The 20,720-nt window shown below is 40.4% G+C and overlaps 1 protein-coding gene across 4 annotated transcripts in view; it reads right to left on the minus strand.

The window, feature by feature from the left end:
• The window catches only part of cacna2d4a (calcium channel, voltage-dependent, alpha 2/delta subunit 4a), a 118,993-nt gene that overhangs the window by 8,577 nt on the left and 89,696 nt on the right, over positions 1–20,720 (minus strand). For all 4 annotated transcript variants that reach the window (XM_072672842.1, XM_072672841.1, XM_072672840.1 and 1 more), the window contains 4 exons: positions 7,882–7,943; positions 2,907–2,921; positions 1,993–2,040; positions 724–786 (listed from right to left, as the gene is read on the minus strand). In XM_072672842.1, the coding sequence (XP_072528943.1) occupies positions 724–786; positions 1,993–2,040; positions 2,907–2,921; positions 7,882–7,943 (188 nt within the window). The remainder of the gene's footprint in view (positions 1–723; positions 787–1,992; positions 2,041–2,906; positions 2,922–7,881; positions 7,944–20,720) is intronic.

A 20,720-nucleotide genomic window follows, 5' to 3' on the forward strand; every position in this document is an offset into this window, starting at 1 on the left:
CTTCAACTTCTAAGACTTCTAAGAATTTCTGAGGTGTGGAAAAAACTGTAAATCTCTGCAGAAAAACTCAAGCAAGTCTCCTGAAAAGAATGAAAGCTGTTATACAGGTAAAGGGCGGACTCACTAAATACTTGATTGACTTCTTTATTGACTATTTAAATAAATGCATAAATAAATAAAGCCAGTTACTTATATTGTGGCTCAGATTCAAAATGCTTGTGAATTTTAGGTCTGTATGAATTTCCAAACATGACACGAAGGGCCTGACCTACAATGTTAAAAAAATGTCAGGGTCAAAAACAAAAGGCTGTGGGAGCCCTCTGCTGGTAACAGGAAAGATGACATGAGGTGAACAGTGGTAGGATACCCGTGACTTTGACCATCAGAAAGATGTAGACAGACCATCATACAAAACACTAGCATTGTAAATTAACATATAATTTACTTATATACATTCTAATTATATATATGTTATAATATATACAACTAGACTAAAGAATGAAATGTAAGAATCGGAGTGTGTATGTGTGTTAAAATGCCAGTAATGACCATAAAAAGATCATGTTTGGTGACGTTGTCTAAAGAATCCTGAAAATGCAGCAGGAATGTACATTCGCACTGAGTAGGCTGCAGATACTGTAACTCTGCTCCAGCCCACAGTCTCAACACCCCTACTCACACATGCTTATACACACATTGCTGAGAAGGTGCAAGGCCACACACCTCGTTCCTGTCTTTGGAGATGAGGATGAAGCCGTTACTGTCAATGATGTAACAGTTGAGTTCCTTAGGAGAAGGTGAGAGAGATAGAGAGATAGAGAGTTTCATTTCATAATTATTGACAATTATTAGTTGAAAATCAAGAACATAATGCCAGAAAATGTCACTGATACAAACTGAGGTGTGGTGCCACTCCTTCAAAAAAAAAAAAAAAACGTAACCCCCCCCCAAAAAAAACCCAACAGAATCTTAGCCCATTCCTCATAGGCAGTGACCTCCAGTTCACTAATATTAATGGGGTTGCTACAACTGTCTTCATCAAATCCCAGTCTTCAGATCCCAAGATTCTACAGAATCAGGTCAGGTGACCATGATGGCCACTCCAGAATCTGCCAGGACTTCTTCTGAAACCAGTCCTTGGATTGGTTTGGGATTCTGAGGTATGCTTGGGATGAACTATCCCGTTTGGAAGAGATCTGAACGCCAACTGACGCCCAAGCTTCAGCTTCCTCACAGAAGGCATGATGTTTGTTTTCTCATAGGATTTCCTGATACTTGACTGATTCCATCTTGCCCTCCAGGGCTAGAGGAAGCAAATCAACCCTAAAGCACCACTCGTAATACCTTTTTCCTATCTGCCACATCCAGGTAGTGTAGCCAGTGTTCCTTTAATTTTTGCTTCTAACATAGTAATCTCTGGGAACAGTCAGTGCCTTTGCTCCTTTCACAACCAACACTTAATCCCCTTAAAAATATGTTTAGATACCTTATAAAAATAAATATTCAAGAGTCAAGTTGATAAGACAGGGTTTAAGAGAGTATCAACAAATATAAAGGAAGAAGGCAGAGTCGACTGGAGAGATGAAAGTATTCTAGTTTATGGTAGATATATCTGTGACTTTTATTTAAGCTAAGCTGATAACCATATGGATATATCAGTCAAAAGCAGCACATGTATAAGGCCACACTAACCAGCCTGACTGGGGGGTACTACTCGCTGAAAGGAAGACAGATAGGTTTTGTCACTAAGTGTGTTTATATCTACTTATAGACAAAACAGCAATGTTAAGTGCATTCAAACATTTATTACAGCCGTCTATGGGCCTAGAAAAGGCCAGCTTGTTTGCATTGCAGTCCCCTTAAGGTGAGATATTGCTGGGATTTTAAGTGGTTAAAAACTGCTGGGTTATATGACTTGACTCCCACTTCTTCATAAACAAATTTCAAGTGTGCTCTAGAGGTCAAAAGGAGAGTTACTAAAGCATCACTTACTGTACTCTTTGTGCAGCTCAGTGGACACAGCCCTTCCACTCCGGCACACTGAACGAGGTGACACAGAGAGAGACACAGAGAGACTGCCTTAGATCATATGACTACCTGTGTATCACGAAGGAATGAAAATGGACAGAAATACATGTGTGTTTTAATGTAGTGTCAGTATTGACTAGTCCTGACTTTGGAGATTCTACAACCTCACCAATCGATCAGATGGATAGGATAATCAATGCTCAGTACTTTGCAGGCTCCTCTTGTGCAGCTCAAGCTACTCTAAACCTATCGAGGCATTAACTCCACAAGACATACGGCATGAACTTTTTTCCAGCAGTTTATGCTACACTAGCATATACTTTTTACACCCATCACAGGCTAATTGGTTGTCCCCTCTTCCGTCACTTTTGGTAGGTACTGACAACTATATACCAGGAACACAAGTGGCTTAGATTCCTACTTCCAACACACCAACTTCAAGGACTGACTTTTCATTTGCGACCTAATATGTATATATGTTATTACACAGTGCAGTAGCAGCTCTTTTGGCCCGGAGTGGCAATGACAGAGACGCCATTCTCCCCCTTACAAAATGATTTTGAAGCTGTTGTTTTAAGGCAGAAATTGACACATTATGTTGCTTTAATGAACCCATACTTCCAGAGCACAGCTGCTTTGTACTCTATATTGTGTGACACCACTAAAGGTTCACTGGTATAAACACTGTTGCATTTGTGTGGTAGGCCAGCTGTGAGTGTGTGTGTTTGTGATCTAATCAGAAAGCCCATCTCATTGATTCAATCCCGGCACACTTGTTGAGCAGCTATGAGTCAGACTGACTGCTGAGTCAACAAGCATTACTGAACGTTATTGTGATGACATTATTTTCCAGATGGGAAATAACAGTGTTAACTTACATCTGTATCGTTGGGCTGTGTCCAAACCAGCAGGAGCAAATAGAGGAGAGAGTGAGGGAAAAAAAGCAAATGGGTTAGCAAACAAATTTACTTGATATATGTACTAATATAGCTATCCCCAGCTCACAAAACTACCAAAATACCCTGCTCTGCAATTAAGCTGCTGCAGTTGTCAAGCTGTGTGAGGGTGTGTGCGCATATTTGTATGTGCCTATGCAAGCACTGGTTCCTTGGAGTTCCGATAATGAATGTGTTCTGTTCCTGATGAATTATGCTATTAATTCTTTTCCAGTGGTGTCCTGCCAACGCAGAGCCACTTATGCAGTCGCTCCTTCTACCTTGGCAAGCCAGAGGAGTGCAGCAGCTTGTGTTACGCAGCACACCTCCATTATCTCCATCAAATCCATCACTCTCAGTGTTCTTCGCTACTCAGACTGACACTCGCCACTCATATCTAGACACATCATTTGCTGCACATGCAAACCTACAAAATGTCAACTTTACAGAAAAGGGAAAAACACTAACCTAACCCTTTAGTGAATTTTTAACTTAACTATGGAAGTCAATGTAAAATGCTTGTATTCCAAGTCATTTTGGAGCATTTCTATTGGTCCATTTCTCATGAAATTGAGACACTGGACCGTAGAATGTGTCAGTGTGTCTTTGCTATTGTAGCGGTGGGAATAGTACGCCTTGCGCAAACACCGTTTCTATTTAAATTACGCAGGAAGGCGTGGAATTAGACTGTTGGTGGGGTGTAAGATAGCAATGCGCATTGCAACGCCCCCTTGTGCAGGGTGTAAGATAGGGCCCACAATGTAAAGGAAACTGTCAACTGTCAAAATGGCAAAAATGGAAATAATTTTTTTTTATTATTGTAGTAGTAAAACTACAGCAAAACAAAACAAAATGTACGTATTAATGAAATATTTACAACTAAAGGCAAACAGTGACTTAGTAATGAAGATAATTTTGTTCACTCAAAGGTTTCACATTACTTATTGCATATTCAGTAGGTACAGGCATACATGGGGCACAATATTAATACATACCTGTAGTTCTATATACATTTACATTTATGGCATTTAGCAGACGCTCTTATCCAGAGCGACTTACAAGGTTACTCGTATTACAGAGGTGGGCCAATGTAGTGTTAGGAGTCTTGCCCAGGGACTCTTATTGGTGTAGCGCAGCATAGTCACCCAGACCGGGAATCAAACCCTGGTCTCCCACATGGTGTTGTTGTAACGCAATGGTAGGTGGTGGTGTTATCTGTTGCGCCACACCAACCACAACTATATAACAACTATATATACAACTATATATGAACACAGACCTTCATCACTCCCAGTGAACAGCAGAAACGGCTTGTTGTAATTAATGTTTAATTAATGTTGTTACAGTAAACACACGCTTTAGCATCCCAGGCTAACGTGGCGTAGCTACTGCCACGACAGGCAAGTGTTTATAGGCTTTTTCTTTGTCTTACCTTTGATCACACAATGCACTGTAGTACACGTTTGCTTGTGTGACATTTTGACACATAACTCATTTCAGCTTTTATAATAAAAGAGCACTGTAAGTGCCACGTTTGTGGACCACCAATGACATTTTTCATTTGTTTTTGGCTTTGATTTAAAACAACAAGGTTCTCCTTGTTAATCTTTTCCACCTTTACTGGTGCACAATTTAAGGTGGAACACATAATTCAAATGTAAAACAGGAGCCATCTTCAGCTTCAGCTGAATATGACATACTGTACTCTTTCAGGAGCAGGATCTTGCTTTTACAGCTTCCCAACATGCATCGTGTAATCTGCTTGAGCTTTTAATTCAAACACTGGCACGCTGACTAAGAAATTGAGGATCCTGGTCGTGGTGGATAGCAACGGTTGCAAAGCAGTGATTGGATGGTCAGGAAAATAAAAACAGAGCTTGAGATTGGTTCTTAGACATCACCATGTACATTCTGGAATGAGTTTGACTGGCCACACTACAACGATAACTGTGACCAATCAGGATGGGCCTTGGTAGCCCTGGCTATGTCCCTGGTACAATAGCAACTAGGCAAATATGTCAGAACTCTTTGCTTCTCTCTCTCTCTCTCTGTTATATATGATGCCTTTTTTAGTGACAGAGCTACAGCACAGCACAGGAAGCAGTGTGAGGAGCAGTGTGTTTGGGAGTGCATGTACTGCTTCACTCAATTCAGACCCAGGCTGCCTTACATAAGCCACCCCATCTCTGACAGCTGCCAGCTTTATTTAAACCTGCTTTAAACCCTGAGGTCTAAATTAACCACCCCAACCCTCTACGCACTCCCTCTCTCTCTCTTTCTCTCTCTCTGTCTCTCTCTCTCTCACTCTCTCTCTCTCACTCACACACACACTGGATCAACATTGCGTTAGTTTGTTTGTTTTTACTCAGTGTCAGGACACAGTGTCATACAGACACAGCCATAACATTAATACCACATGCCTAATATTCAGTAGGTGCCCCTCTTGCCGCCAGAACAGATTTAATCATTCAAGGTGTGGACTACACAAGATGTCCTGTGCCATCTGGCACCAAGATGTTAGCAGCAGATCCTTTATGTTGCGAAGTGGGGCCTCCATGGATCAGTGAGCCGTACAATATGTCTACAGCCTGTGAATTCGCCCTCTGAACTTTTCGCCCTCAGTTCATTTTCAATGGGTGGTTGTAAAATAAATGTGCGAGGGATTGTGGGCTAGCTGGAGATGCAAATTACAAGTGGCAGCCAATCAGGCAAAAGCAACATTCCACTGTGCACAACAAGTATGTGCCTACACAGTTGCATCTGCACAATCTGAACATGAACCCTGCAAAGATGGGAACACATATAGAGCAAATGCAGTGGTCAAATACGGTTAGGTGCCCATGACTCTGTCGCCAGTTCACCGGTTGTCCCAGTCCTCTAGCCATCACAATTTGGCCCTTGTCAAAGTTTCTCACATCCTTACACCTGCCTAATATATCCACCCCTTGACAGATGCTATAGATGAAGCTAATTAGCGTTGTTCACTTCACCTGTCCGGTACTAATGTTATGGCGGTTGGTAAAATCTGTAGGGTAAACAGTAGTTAATTCAACACTGCAATTTTTCTTATAATCTGAAAACAGTGTCATGGTACACAGTGTTCTGTTAATAAAAACTCCACTGGACCACATGGTGGCCGTGACATCACTGACATCAGTGTATTGAGACTGATGGCATATGGCACCCGCCAGAGCAAGCCATCAGTCAGAGTCTGGTTTCAATGACACTAAAGCACATGCCAAACATGACAGCAACAATGACCAATTCATCCACAATCCATTATGTCAATGGAATGAACAGTTATGATGTGGCCTGAATTACAATAAGATCAGTGACTCCTTACAATAACAAAAAAAGATTGTGCTTGTCAAACATATGACAGCCCCATAAGGGGTCATTACGCACCATCCATTCACTTTATGATGTCCACCGTCCTTAAAAGGTCAACTTTAACGAGGCATAATCACAGACCATAGCCTAATCTGTTGTCAAGTGCAATTTGTCAACCACCCGCCACCTAATTCATCACTGGTCATTTACTGACCACAGATGTTATTTAGGTAGTGGCCCATTTAGTAGTGAGACTGTGATTGTGGGTAACAGCCCTCCACATGGTAGACTGGGGTTTAATGTCCCGACCAGTCAAGCAAATCACACCACGCAAAAATAAGACTCATTGGGAATCATTCCTAAACCTACAATCACCTACCTGTGTAGCATAAATAAAATGTACATCATATGTCCAAATGTTTGTGGACACCCCTTCTGCTATCTAATGAATGCTTTCAGCTGGTTGAAGTTTCAGCACTCATTGCTGACCCAAACGTGCAAATGCACACACACACATCTTGTCCAGTCCCTGTGGAGAAGTATTGCCAATAGAATAGGACTCTTTTGAGCAGATAAGAATGAACCTATTGGCACCATGCTTAAGGCCAGCTAGAGAGGTATAAAGCCCCCCAGCTTTGAGCTATGGAGCAGTGGAACTGTGGACTCTGGAATGATGGTGCCTCAATGATGGTGTTACCCACAATCACAGTCTCACTACTAAATGGGCCACTACCTAAATAACATCTGTGGTCAGGGGGCAGTGGTGGCTCAGCGGTTAGAGAACTGGGTTATCGATAACAAGCAAGGCCCTTTACCCTTTCTGCTCCCCGGGCGGCTGCCCACCGCTGTGTGTGTGTGTGTACTCACTGCCCCTAGCTCACTAGTGTGTGTGTGTGAGTGTGTGTTCACTACCACAGATGGGTTAAATGCGGAGGACCCATTTCGCTGTATAGTGCACACTGTACAGTGACAAATACGTGCACCTTTACTTGTTGGTTGAGGGATGAGTTGGAGAGTTGGAGATAAGGTGAGGGGGTGATCAGCTAACCTATCCTGACCTCGCTAACGAGGTCCACACAGCAATGCCTCAAAATCTAGCTGGACAAAAGCAGGATAAACTCTTTTGAATACCCTTCATTTTGGAAGAAACAATGAATAAGCAGGTACCCAAATACTTTTGTCCACGAGTCAGTCTGGACAACAGCATCGGCCAAATGCTGTAAATGTAAAAGCAGTGTATGTTGTATTGGTGTTGGTATATCAGGCAGAGCAGTGTGCAGAGGTTAAGAGTGGGGGTCTGTCACCTTTAATGCTAAGGTATAGGTGGGATAGCGATCATTGATAAGGTTGCCCCTGAGAGCAAACCATTTTAATTGAACATTAATAGCTGCTGCTTTCAGAAATTGTAAAAGAAATTGTACACTGCAACACTGCTTTAATAGTGGTTCCCCCAAAATATGGGCCTGCTTCACCCAGTGGACATTTTAGGGAAAAAAACCCAAAAAGCATTCCCTTGTGGTGGCCCTTTACTCTGTGTATGACAGCTAATATACAAGAACACAAGAATAAATGCTGTTACTGCAGTTACCTGAGTTGTGATGGCCCACAACCTCTTCTCCAACATCTCCAGAGACATCTGCACTCCAACAGCTATAATGAAAGAAAGAAAGATACAAGATTGGAAGAAGCAAAAAAAGAAAAAGAAAGAGGTTGATTAGGTTGCAGAATTTAAACATTTTGCTTTTTGGTTACAGTTTAAGACACGAATGGCAAACAGTAGTCGAGAGGTTCTGCCAGTCACTTAAAATGCTCATATTCACCCATCCAATAAAGCTAAATAAGTGTCATATAAAGGGCTCCTACAGAACTAATAAACTCTCTTTCTTATGAAGACTCATGTATGAGCCATCTCTGCCGACAGCTGTCAGAAGGCAGTTTAAATGAGAGAGATGTTTATTGCATAAGAAGAGAACATGGTTTAAAGCTGTACTTCCACAAGGACCAAAAGTCACATCCAATCAGCTTCACTCAGCCGCTCTCCCAGCATGCATCAGCGCTCAGAGATCCGCCCACTCGAAAGCAGGCTAAACATAGATCCAAACACACTGTAGGAGTCCTGGAGTCACAACTAGGCATGGCAAGGACTGTAGGAAAGGCCACATCTGGCAACCAATGTGCACTTCCATGCTCTCACAAAAAGAACAGAGTGTTCAGATGAAGACAGGTATGTGGGGAGCTATTCATAGCCCTGATTTTAAGGTGACAGCATCAACTTGGCTTTATCATTTAGGCCAAACACACTGTAGCCAACCTATGACTCTTCAAATTTCTGCTAGGAAATCAGACAGTTCAAAGATTTAACAAGGTGGGATATGGGGGGATGTGTTCTGTTATATGTTATAAAGTGTAAAACATATTTAAAAATATAGATTTTTAAATATACAAATAGGTATTCTCCACTACGCAAGCCTTACCTTCTGTGTAATATCCTTTCTTTTAAATAGCCGTGCCCAAAACTGAGACACTGAAGTGGATGCTCTCTCAGAAGACAGAGCTTGAGGAGGAACTGCTGAGTAGAACTAAGACTCATAAAGGGAACCTAGCTCCTCTGGGCTGCACTATATAATTAAGATTTACAAGTTTACAAATGAGGTTTCCAGAGAGAGTCAGCTCAAACAGAAGAAGCTTCCATGAGATGTGCTAATGATAACAGTAAGAGTCTATTAGATCTGGCATATCAAAATCTGGAAGAGAACTTACTGTGTTCAAGTATCCAGAGACATGGGGCCCTATCTTGCACCCTGCGCAAGGCGTGTCGCGATGCTCATTGCTATCTTACACCCCACCAACAGTCTATTTTCACACCTTCCGCCTGCATTGCTTAAATAGCAATGCTACATGTGGATACATCTACGCCGATAGGTGTGGTGGTCTCGAATCTGAGGTGTATGCAGGTCAATTTCTGGCGTATTGCTGTCTTAGCAACGGAAAACACGGGTGCACCACCGACTGAAAACAACCTAGGCAGATGCCAACAGTAAGATGTTCATTTCTATCTTGGCAGTGAATTGTCAATACAGGCGCGCGCCCCCGCTTGTTACACTTGTTTCTTTTACAATTCTTTATTAACAGTTCAGTTTGACTCATCTAAAGATTGCTAAACCAGGGCCCTGATGTTGAATATGGAAATATTGTAGGAAAAAACATGTTGGATGTTTATGCATGATTCAGTAAGGTTCTTACTGATGTCAGAAAAAAAGGAAAATCAGTTTAGGTATTGTGCCCCTTCTGCATCAGCCCCTCCCCCATTGCACATTTTTCAACACACAGGAAAATGAACACATGCATTTACGTGCAACCTTACATTATTGTATGCATTTGTATGCAGAAGACAGCTCAGAAGTCCTGAAAATGCAACTTTATGTGTACAGATGCATTTTCTTCACTTCACTTATCTGGTCTATTCCCTGAAGCTTAACTTAATGTGTAATACACATTCTGTTGCCACTAGGAAAGCCACTCTACAAAGGTAGGATATGATATATAAGCGCAACAAAAATCTTCAACACAGCACTCACCAATTAATCAGGCTTATTTGAATAGCGTCGTTGTCCAATAAAACACATGTATCTCCAAAACGGTAAAAGGCAAAAGGGTTATTCACTTTAAATGGAAGTTAAGGTAAAATAAGGGTTTCTGAAAGAAATAAAATAGAGCATTTTGGAAATATTGGTCTATTTATCCAGACTTATTTACACAAGGCAAAGAGCAGCTGCAGGGTTCAAACGATGGAGAAAACAGAAAAACAAAAATGGAGATACATGTGTTTCATTGAACTGCAGTGATATAAAGTCCATCCTCAATGTCCATACTACTAAAATCTGATGTCTCATCTACAGTGACAGCAACCATTGGTGAAACTGTCAGCTACATCAGTGATCAGATCATTCTAAATGAGGTGTAGCTTGGTGTTAGCTTAAGTCACTAAAACTGCATTCTGCATTTTGGACTTTTTCCTTTTTAACTTTAGTGCAGAGCGCCTCATTGTTCCTTTTTCTTTGCTAATTGAGCATATGATCAGTTTTACAACACGATGTAGGTGCGAAGGCAATTCTTGGTGCAATTAAGCTGCTTTCTGTAAACAACTGAAATTGCCAAATGTCTTGTAATTCCATGCATCAACAGCAGACAATCCCAGCAGACAAGAGATGCTGCAGGCTAGCCGTTAGCCAGGCATACCTCTAACAAGTTATCTTCTAACCTTCTGGCTAAAATTTAGAGATGGAATTCCCCGTTCCAACTTTAATTAATTATTCTTTGAACCAATTAGGTATGCCACAACGTCTGACTCATAGTTGCTATTTAAAGTTAGCAAGCCATAGGCCATCCGCCAACATGACAATCATACATTTGAATGGTCAGATTTCCTATCATTTTTAAATAAAAAAATAAAAAGATAATTATAAACTAAAGTAATAATAAACAATCATAGAAACAAAAATATAAAATAATAGCAATATAGTAAAATAACAATAAATTATAATAATCAAAACTAGATAAAATAAAGTAAAAATGGGAATAATAATAATATTAATAACAACCACCAAAACACCAATACTACTACTAACACTACTACTACTATTACTACTACTACTACTAATAATAATAATAATAACAAGAAGAAGAATATAAAACCAGTTAAATTAAACAAATTAAATGATAAAAATTAAATTTATGAATGTAAAAATAAACAATATTTATCCTTATACAGGACTACTTATACAGACCTATGTTTTAAAAAAGAATTTTAACTCATCTAGGCAATGGTCTGGCTTATTATGACTATAATTTGTTTTAATAAATGCTACGAGATCAGTTTATTATAAATTTGAAATGACTGAGCTACACATTAGGTCTATGATTGAGTGGATCCTTGAACAGGCACAAGCAATCCATCACATCCTGATGAAGCAGTATGACTGCTCTCTGGCATGGCAAGGCACAGATATTTGACAGGCTATCATTGCTGCACTGCAACCAGACAGTGCATTTGTCTGCAGAAATTTGTGTCCAGCTCATTTGTACTTCCCATATGCTTAAGCTGTGCAGTGAAAGCATACTGGCTTGCTTTAGACAACAACATTAACTGAAGCCATTAAAGCTGGGGTCATGGGCAGGCTGGAGACCAAATATTAAACTGAAAACCGCTGCACGAAAGTATACCTTTCTCAAGCCTTGATAGTGTGGTGGAAATGAAACGGACAATGCTTCCTTGGCGGAGATGAAGACTTGGCTAGAAGGAGAGATGTTGGGGATGCGATTGGAAGGGCAAGAAGAGGAAGGACAGGAGGGAGGTGGATGGTCTGGACTGCCTAAAAAGAAAGCTGTTTACAGAAGATCAAGCAGCATCACAGCTTTCTGCTTTTTTCTGTAGTGGGCCTATAATCCATGGAGATGAAGACTTGTGGTGGAAAACCAGTGAAAATAAATCTCAATGATGTAGAAGTTGTCCAGACCCCTGTCTACTGAAGACAGTAGAAGTCAATACTGTCCAACTCTATATTCAGACCATTAATAATCATGCCATGCTAAAAATCATTAAGATCATATTTGTTACCTGCTCTAATGGTTGAACTGAACATTATCCGAAGCTGCTCTCCTATATCTGCATGATTGTATGCACACCACTGTTCAATTAACAGCTCATTGTTTTCATGTAAATGAAGAGTCACATGTCCAGAGGAAAAAAAATGGACCAGGTATCCACCCAGAGAGGAAAGGCAAAGAGTGATGGCTGCAGATAAAAATACTGTAGCCCTTTACTGAGAGTCCATTCACCAGACCAGTTAAAAGCAGCGTGCACTGACCCAGAGCCGGCCGGCAGGCTGGAGGACGCTGTGACATTGCAGAGCATTTCTACTGCCCCTGTCTCTCTCCCTCTCTTTCTCTCTGTCTCTCCTTTTCTCTCTCGACCAGCTCACATCCCACAGGAACCACTTCACCCCACCTTCCTTTAGAAGGATGAAGTGCTTCAGAAACCCACATACAGCCTGATCTGGGCCAGCAGGCACCAAGCAGGAGGGAAGGGGGTTAGGGTCTTTGCTGAGCGGATGCTGCTATTGGAAGCGAGGAAGGGATCCTGGAGAGCGTTAGAGCAATATAACGTGGGACATCAGCGCTACAGGATTCTTGTTTGTTGTACATGCATTATTCACAGAGCCCTGGCACAGCTGAATGGCTAAAACACACACACACATTCACGTACACACACACACACACACACCTGCTGGTGACATCGCCACAGGGCACAACTACCACTCCACCCTACAATATGCTATTAACAGATGCTACCATCTTGCAGTGGACACTGAGGCCATGTTCTGTGGAGGATATGTTAATGCTTAAGGTGTGAATTGTATAATGAATGACGAAGAGTCTGAGAGGATTTTTTTTCTCATTAGAAATATGCAACTTTTCCAATAGAAACATTAGGATTCTTTAAATTTCATATGATTGGCAGTTGTCAGCACCTGTACATTCCTACAACCTAATGAAAAAGGAAAGGCTGCTGCTGAAATATCTTTGGTGCGATCATTAATTTATCATCATTTTCATTCAAGTAAAAGAAGAAAACATTTTAATGTTAATATACACTGATCAGCCATTACATTAAAACTACTTGACTAATATTGTGTAAGTCCACCCTGTGTCACCACAACAGCTCTGACCCATTAAGACACATAAGACATAGCCAGCATACAGTACTATAGTTGTTCTTCTGTTGGATCAGACCGCAATGGCTAGCCCGTATTCCCTGCATCAGTGAGCCTTGGATGCCCATGTCTGTCGCAGGTTCACTGGTTGTCCTTCCTTGAACCACTTTCTGTTGTTACGGACCACTCCATATCGGAAATACCCCAAAAGACCTTGGCTCAAGAACCAACTATTCGCTTGATGCCTAATATGTATATTTATAAGCCACACTCAAGATTAAAAACCCTGATTTAAGGTTTTACAGGATTCCAAGACACAAATAGATCTAAAAAGATGTCTTATGGCTTATAGCTAACAGGTAGGATGGCTTCCTAGCCACAGTGCTGTGTGAAAACTGAGCTTGTACAGGGACCTCATCAGGCTTTAAATTGGACTTTATAGGCTTATGAAAGCATACACGTCTCTGTGTGTCAGACATTTTGTGTCTGATAGGTCGAAAAGTTCTTCAAATTAATTCTCTATCTATTCTCTAATCTAAAAACAAGTTGTTAGTGACCCTCCACAATGGCATCACATCTACCTTGAAGGCCGTCCAGAAACTACATGGTACACCACCTGCATCCATCCAATGATGATGAAACTGTGTGCATTCAGGGGACGGCAGTTTTTCATAATTATAGGTGTGTAGATACCCAATGACGTTTAAGTGTTGCTACTACAATGCTCCAACTACCCAGAGAGCATGTTGTGACAATGACAATACCGGTAATGGTAGTGCCAGAAATGTAATACTAGGTCTACAGTAGAACTTGAGAATTTGCTCTTACTTCATGTTATTATGTTATGGCTGATTAGTGTATTTTTGTGTAACAAGTAGTTATGAATAATTTCTATAAGACCATTTATTATAAAAGGTTCACACAGTGTACAGGGCTACTTATAAATGCTGGGTTGCTTTTTCTATGCAAACACTGGGTTATGCTGGGCTAGTTTCACAGTGCTGGGTAGTTTAGATGATGGATTAGTATCTGGCTCATAGGAACAGCCAATGGGTTAATTTAGCTGCTCACAGTGCATGAGCATGCTGATAATGAAATCATCAGTAATACAATTCTTAGAATATACATGCTTTTATTATAACTCCTAATGCAATAAATAAAAGATACTGTATTATTTTATTTGAAATTTAACTGTACAATATTACAGTACTGTAACACAGGACTGTTTGTGACAGGACTACCATTAGCATATTAGCTTTAATACATATTTAAATTGTTTAATTAGCATTAACTGGACAGAAACTTGAAAATGTTTATTTCAACTGTCTCTCATTGTCAACCCAGTTAATCACAGTTAATCAATAGTTGAAACTGATCTTGAATCATTATATTTTCCAAACAATAAGACAAAGTTCCTCACCATTAAGTATTTCTCTGTAAACTCTGTCCATCTTGTTACAAGTATTCGTTTCTATTGGGCCAATGGTAATGCAGCCTTATCCTCATAACTGATTTGCAACATTTCTGTTATTTTGTTTAAAATTCGGCAACTCAATGGAAACATACCCAATGGTTAACAGTCTAAAAGGTGTTGGAATAGCTATGAACCAGCAAAACACTGCACAGTTGTATTGTACAATTTAGAGAAACTGGAAAGAGAACAGGGATGTGATGGAGGAGAAGGGAGGGCAGGAAAGTAAAGGACAAAGAAAAGGAGATGGGAAACAAAGACAGATGAAAGCAGAACAGAACACAGGAGAGGAGAGAGAGAGCAAGAGGATTGAGAAGAGGAAAATGGGTCTTTCCTGTGAGAGAGGGAGGCTGAGCTGGCAGCTGGGGTCGAGTGTGTTTCTGACTGCATTACCATGACTTTATATCCGCCAGGCTAAATATAAACGGCAAATTCTTGCACCTCAATTTCCCTCTCGACACCCAAACCAAGAGGAACACAGGAAGTGAAGCTACAGCACTGTGCTTATTGTGAATGTTTCTACCCCAGTGAATGCAGTGACTGCTCCATGTATTCCACTCTAAAAGGTGGTGAGTCATTACTTTAAATAGACTAACCTACCCAAACCAGCAATCGTTAGAGTAGGTTGTAGTTACACGTTAAGGACACCGGTAATGGTGGTGTATTTTTTTTTCCAGACAAGATAAATACATATTGGAGCTGTTGATGGACTGCAGCTCACACTGCCCTTGTTATACATTATTGATCCGGCGCAAAAGTGATGGAAGAAAACCAAAGACAGAGGCATGTCTGTCAGAGGAAATGGCATATAAAGTCAAGATGGGAGGGTTTGTTTTAGATTAAACGCTTTGTGATCAGTGCTGAGGGTTATGACAGCACATCAAGAAGATGCCGTGGAGTTTATCTGAGATTCTGGAATGGTCCTGAGTTTATCTGAGATTTTGGAATGGTCCTGAGTTTATCTGAGATTCAGGAATGGTCTTGAGTTTATCTGAGATTCTGGAATGGTCCTGAGCATCTGGTTTCTGGAATAGTCCTGAGTTTATCTGAGATTCTGAAATGGTCCTGAGTTTATCTGAGATTCTGGAATGACCTTAAACCTATTTGAGATTCTGGAATGGTCTGGAGCTTATCTGAGATTCTGGAATGGTCTTGAGCTTATCTGAGATTCTGGAATGGTCTTGAGCTTATCTGAGATTCTGGAATGGTCTTGAGCTTATCTGAGATTCTTAAAAGGGTCTTACATTTGTCTTGGATCCTGTAATGGTCTTGAGCTTATCTGGGATTCTGGGATTCTGGAATGGTCTTGAGTTTATCAGGGATTCTGGAATGGTCTTGAGATAATCGGGGATTCTGGAATGGTCTTGAGATAATCAGGGATTCTGGGATGGTCTTGAGTTTATCAGGGATTCTGGAATGGTCTTGAGATAATCGGGGATTCTGGAATGGTCTTAAATTTATTTGGGATTCTGGAATGGTCTTGAGCTTATCTGGAATTCAGAGATTCTGGAATGATCTTTAGTTTATCTGGGATTCTGGAATGGTCTTGAGCTTATCTGGGATTCTGGGATTCTGGAATGGTCTTGAGCTTATCTGGGATTCTGGGATTCTGGAATGGTCTTAAGTTTGTCGGGGATTCTTCAATAGCCCTGAGCTTATCTGAGATTCTGGCCTTGAGCATCTATTAGTTTCTGCATGAGGTTCTATGAGGTTCTGGAATGGTTGTGAACATATCTGAGCTTCTGGAATGCCCTTTATCTTATCTGAGCTTTTGGAATAACGTGATCTTATCTGAGCTTTTGGAATAACGTGATCTTATCTGAGGTTTAGGAATAGTCTTGATCTTATTTGAGATTCTGAAATGGTATTGAGCATTGTTGAGTTTGTGAAATGGTCTTGAGCTTATCTGATATTCTGAAATGGTCTCCACTAAACTTGTGGTCATGCATTAGTTCTGTTTTTAGTTGGGTTTCCCTAAATAAAGCTTTTACAAAAATTAGGAGTAAACTGAGCACTTTGCACTACTGTCATTTCTTATAATATGAGCAGATAATACAGGGACGAAACAGGGAAAGTGGCTACATTAGCCATTGATTTTTGGAAAAATATATTTTGAAAAAATGTAAATAATAATGGCATAATTAGGTCTAAACAATTGTATTGATAGCACAATCAAAACAAAATAACTTCAGCTAAACCTCATATTGTGCTGGTGTTTCTGCCTGCCAAAGAAGACAGATAGAGTGAATGTGAATTACAGACAGAATAATGATTGGACAGGACTGTTAATAACTGTTTATTACAGTTTTGTTATCTCAATTTTCTGACTTTTCAGGCTTTTTTTTGTTTGGTTTTAGGGTGTTGCCCCACTTGGTGCCTAAATGCAAATGACACACAAGAGCCGGTGTGTGTCTGGCCTGATAAAGCTATAATAAATTGGGCATTTGAATAAAAAGCCTTGTGAATAATAGAGAAGACAGGATGAGAGAGAGACCAAGAACAGCACCATCTATCAGGCCGCAGTTCATTAACAGAGTTTAATAAAAGCAGGAGAGGAAGGCGATGTTAATAATAACAGTGAGGCGGCAGAGAATTGGAGAGATGGAGAGATTGTACCTGCCAAGTTTTTGATAAATGAACACATTCACAATATTGACCTAAATTTAGCCTGGATGTTGTAGTGTGACTTGAAGATTACAAACAATTTTCATAGCGCACAGAGGCTCAGTTGCTGCGGATTACAGTCTAACAGGCTAACAGTGGATACAACTAACACTAAGTTGATTATGTAGTCAGTATATAGATTTTAATGTCAGCATATGTACACTTAGTCTGCTAGTGCAGTTAGAGACTGTAGCCCATGTGTTGCCATGTATGTATTTGTGTTAGTAATCTTCTAGCACTTAATCAGCGGTAACCTCCTGACCACATAACCACTATTGGCTGGGTGTTTTATTGTTGTGGACCACTGTGCCTGATATATTTAGAGGAGTCCCTCGCACACTGCCATGCCATGACCTTGTCAGCGTCAGTGCTGTACAGTTACACCACCCATCTGTTCAACAGTGGTCATGTGGTCAGAAACATTATATTGATAGTTATATTCTGGCAATAACCAATGTGTGAAAACTAAAGAAGATCTGAAGAAAATCTGTCAGGTATATGCATTATGCAAATTACTCATTTGCTCATTTGAGAAACTACTACGACAAATTTATATTTTAATGTGCCATCTGGTCAGTTTACTGAGGCATACAGAGCGCAGAAAGAAGTGCAGAAGAGCTCAGAAGTTTTCATGCACTTTACCAAAAAAGAGAGATAATTATACTCCTAGGTCTCTCAAAATGATAAATGGTTGTATAATACATCAAACATAATGAAACAATATGACAACACATTTAATTAATCAATGTCAAAACAAGTGCACTCCTTCAATATCTATTAAAATGCTGCCATCTTGATACCACTACACCAAGAGAGATGCAGACCATGGCTACACCACACTGATAGAACAACAACAACAACAACAACAACAATACTACTAATAATGGGGGGTTAGACAAAAGAAGTAACTAAGAGGGAATGAAGGTACTGTGAAAAGGGTTCTAATAGGTAGAAAGAGACTCAGAATAGAGCTGTGTTTGGTTCACTCATACCAACACAACACACACTAACAGGCCACCAAAATATCAGTGTCACTGCAGTGCTCAGAATGACCCACCAAGAGCAAATAATAGCTGTTTTGTGGTGGTCCTGTGGGGTCCTGAACATTGAAGAAAAGGGTGAAAGGAGGCAAACAAGACGAGAAACAGGTGAACTACAGTCTGTAATTATGGACCTTTAAAGTCCTTCACTATGGTAATTGGAGCTGACATAATGTCTTATAAAATGAAATTCATGGTTGGTTACGACTATATAAAGGTAAAGGTGCACGTATTTGTCACTGTACAGTGTACAGCGAAATGTGTATATATGCTCACACACACACACACACTACATAAAGGACCTTTTTTATAGGGTCAGTCTGTGAGTTACATGAATGTATAAGTATAAGTGTATAAGTGATGAGTGTGTAAACGTGTGTAGATGAGGGGAGTCATGACTCTCAGAAGGATAAGGTATGATTTTGACCTGTCGAGACATTTCCACAATCACAAGAACACCTTCTCCCCAACATTAAAGAATGGCACATATGTAGTATCTCCGCTGAACACACACCCTCCTCCCTTACCAAACTGCAGACCTGCCCCTCACCTCACCCCTCTGGTTAATGTGGCATGTATTCCTGCTTTAAGATGATGTCACTGTGCTTTTATCTACAAGATGACTGAGCGACAAGGTGTCTCCGTGCGGCACCGATGAAAACAAAGAATGCTATCGCTAGCAGTGAGTCAGACACATCACCAAGCCAATCCCACCTCGCTCTCCTACTCTGTCTCTCGCCCTGTTGCTTAGGTAACGTGATGTCACCGCAGCCCCTGGCGACACCTTGGAGACATGCCAGCAAAACGTGATGCTCTTTTCACTGTCTGCCACCGTGCAACACACACAGTCATGAATGCACAGGCGTATGCTTACACGCATGCTGGGCTCAACAGCTCTTAGTCTCAAGCTTTACCTGTACTGTACTGTACTTCTGATGATTGAAAGCAACAGTACAGTACATTTCCTAGCTTTCAATGGTGTAATTTAATGTGATTTTGAGAATTGTGTACTTCTAAAACATGTCACAGTAAAAAAAGGCACAGAATAACATTCAGTTTCAAACTGCAAGCATAAAACTCAATCCTACATCTGAGAGTAAATGTAAAAATGTAAAACATGAATAAACAGTGTAATGTGTATATTAAAAACACAGAAAAGTCTCATTTTAGGCACATGGTTAATTACCTGTGTTCCGCAGCCTCAGATGGAGCAAAGTGGAAAGCAGTGACGCATATAAACGCATTTCCTACTCCAATTCAATCCCTTCAAATGAGTCTGGAGCAGTACAATGGCTAATAATATTAGGTTAGCATAATGGTAGAAATAGCAGCGCTACTGCTGAAGAAGCCTGCATGGCTACATTAGCAATATATTGGGTTTCCTTTGAGTAGCAAAGTGCTGCAAATGATAAACGTCACTAACATCATTCTAGCTTCCAAGTGTTGTATTTACTTTAAGTTAACTTGGGCTTTTGCTTGGTGTGCATTTTTAATTTCTCTTATTTAGTTTGCAAAAAACAATGTCCTCATATGAGGCCAAAGGGTCAATGTTTTAAAAAAAAGTATCATGGTGCAGAAAAGTAGAAATGTAATGTCTCTAAATGAAGACACAGGGTCTCAAGAGGTTAATATTTTAGCTCAGGTCAGTCTGTAAGCACTTCAACTCAGTATGTAAAATGCTTTAACTCTGTCTGTATTTCTTTAGCAAAGGATTCATTTACAGATTTTATTCCAATACAAATTATGTAGTGTAAACCTTCATTTTTATGTCATGATGATACAAATACACCAAAGCAACCACCTGTAAATACCATAGCAATCACCATAACAAGTACCTGAAATACCACAGCAACCACCTAACAAACACCAACACTCACTTAGCGACACCCTAGCAGCCACCAAAGCAACCACCTGAAACACTCTAACCTCTACCTGAATGTCAACCCACCATGAAACAGCTTAGCAACACCATAGCACCCACCAAGCAACCACCTGAAGCACCACAGCAACTGAGATAAGCAATCACTTGGTATGCCATAACCACCTGAAACATCATCAACTGAATACCAACACCAGAAACACCTTAGTTAGAAACACTCTAGGTAAAAACACCATTGCAAAACCTTAGCAGCCGCCTGAAGTACCATAGCGACTACCAAAGAAACCACCTGAAACACCACCTAACATACTATATGCCACCACCTAAAGTACTGTAGCAACACCAGAGCAACCACCTATAACACAATAGCCACCAAAATAGCAACCACCTGGTATACCATAGCAACCACCTGCTATATCATCAGCTGAATACCAACACCATAGCCAAAAACACCTTGGCTAGAAACACCTTAGTTACAACACATTGCCAACAACTTAGCAGCCACCAGAAATACCATAGCAACTACCAAAGAAACCACATAAAACACCATCTAACTTAACTAAATGGCAAAAGCCACAACAACACACACACACAACACACACAACTGGTGATAATTGCTTCATCACTATCATCATCGTCTTTATTTATTGTATTGTAGTA

Source organism: Salminus brasiliensis, chromosome 2 (genome assembly GCF_030463535.1).
Source record: "Salminus brasiliensis chromosome 2, fSalBra1.hap2, whole genome shotgun sequence".
In the NCBI taxonomy this organism is placed as follows: Eukaryota; Metazoa; Chordata; class Actinopteri; order Characiformes; family Bryconidae; genus Salminus; species Salminus brasiliensis.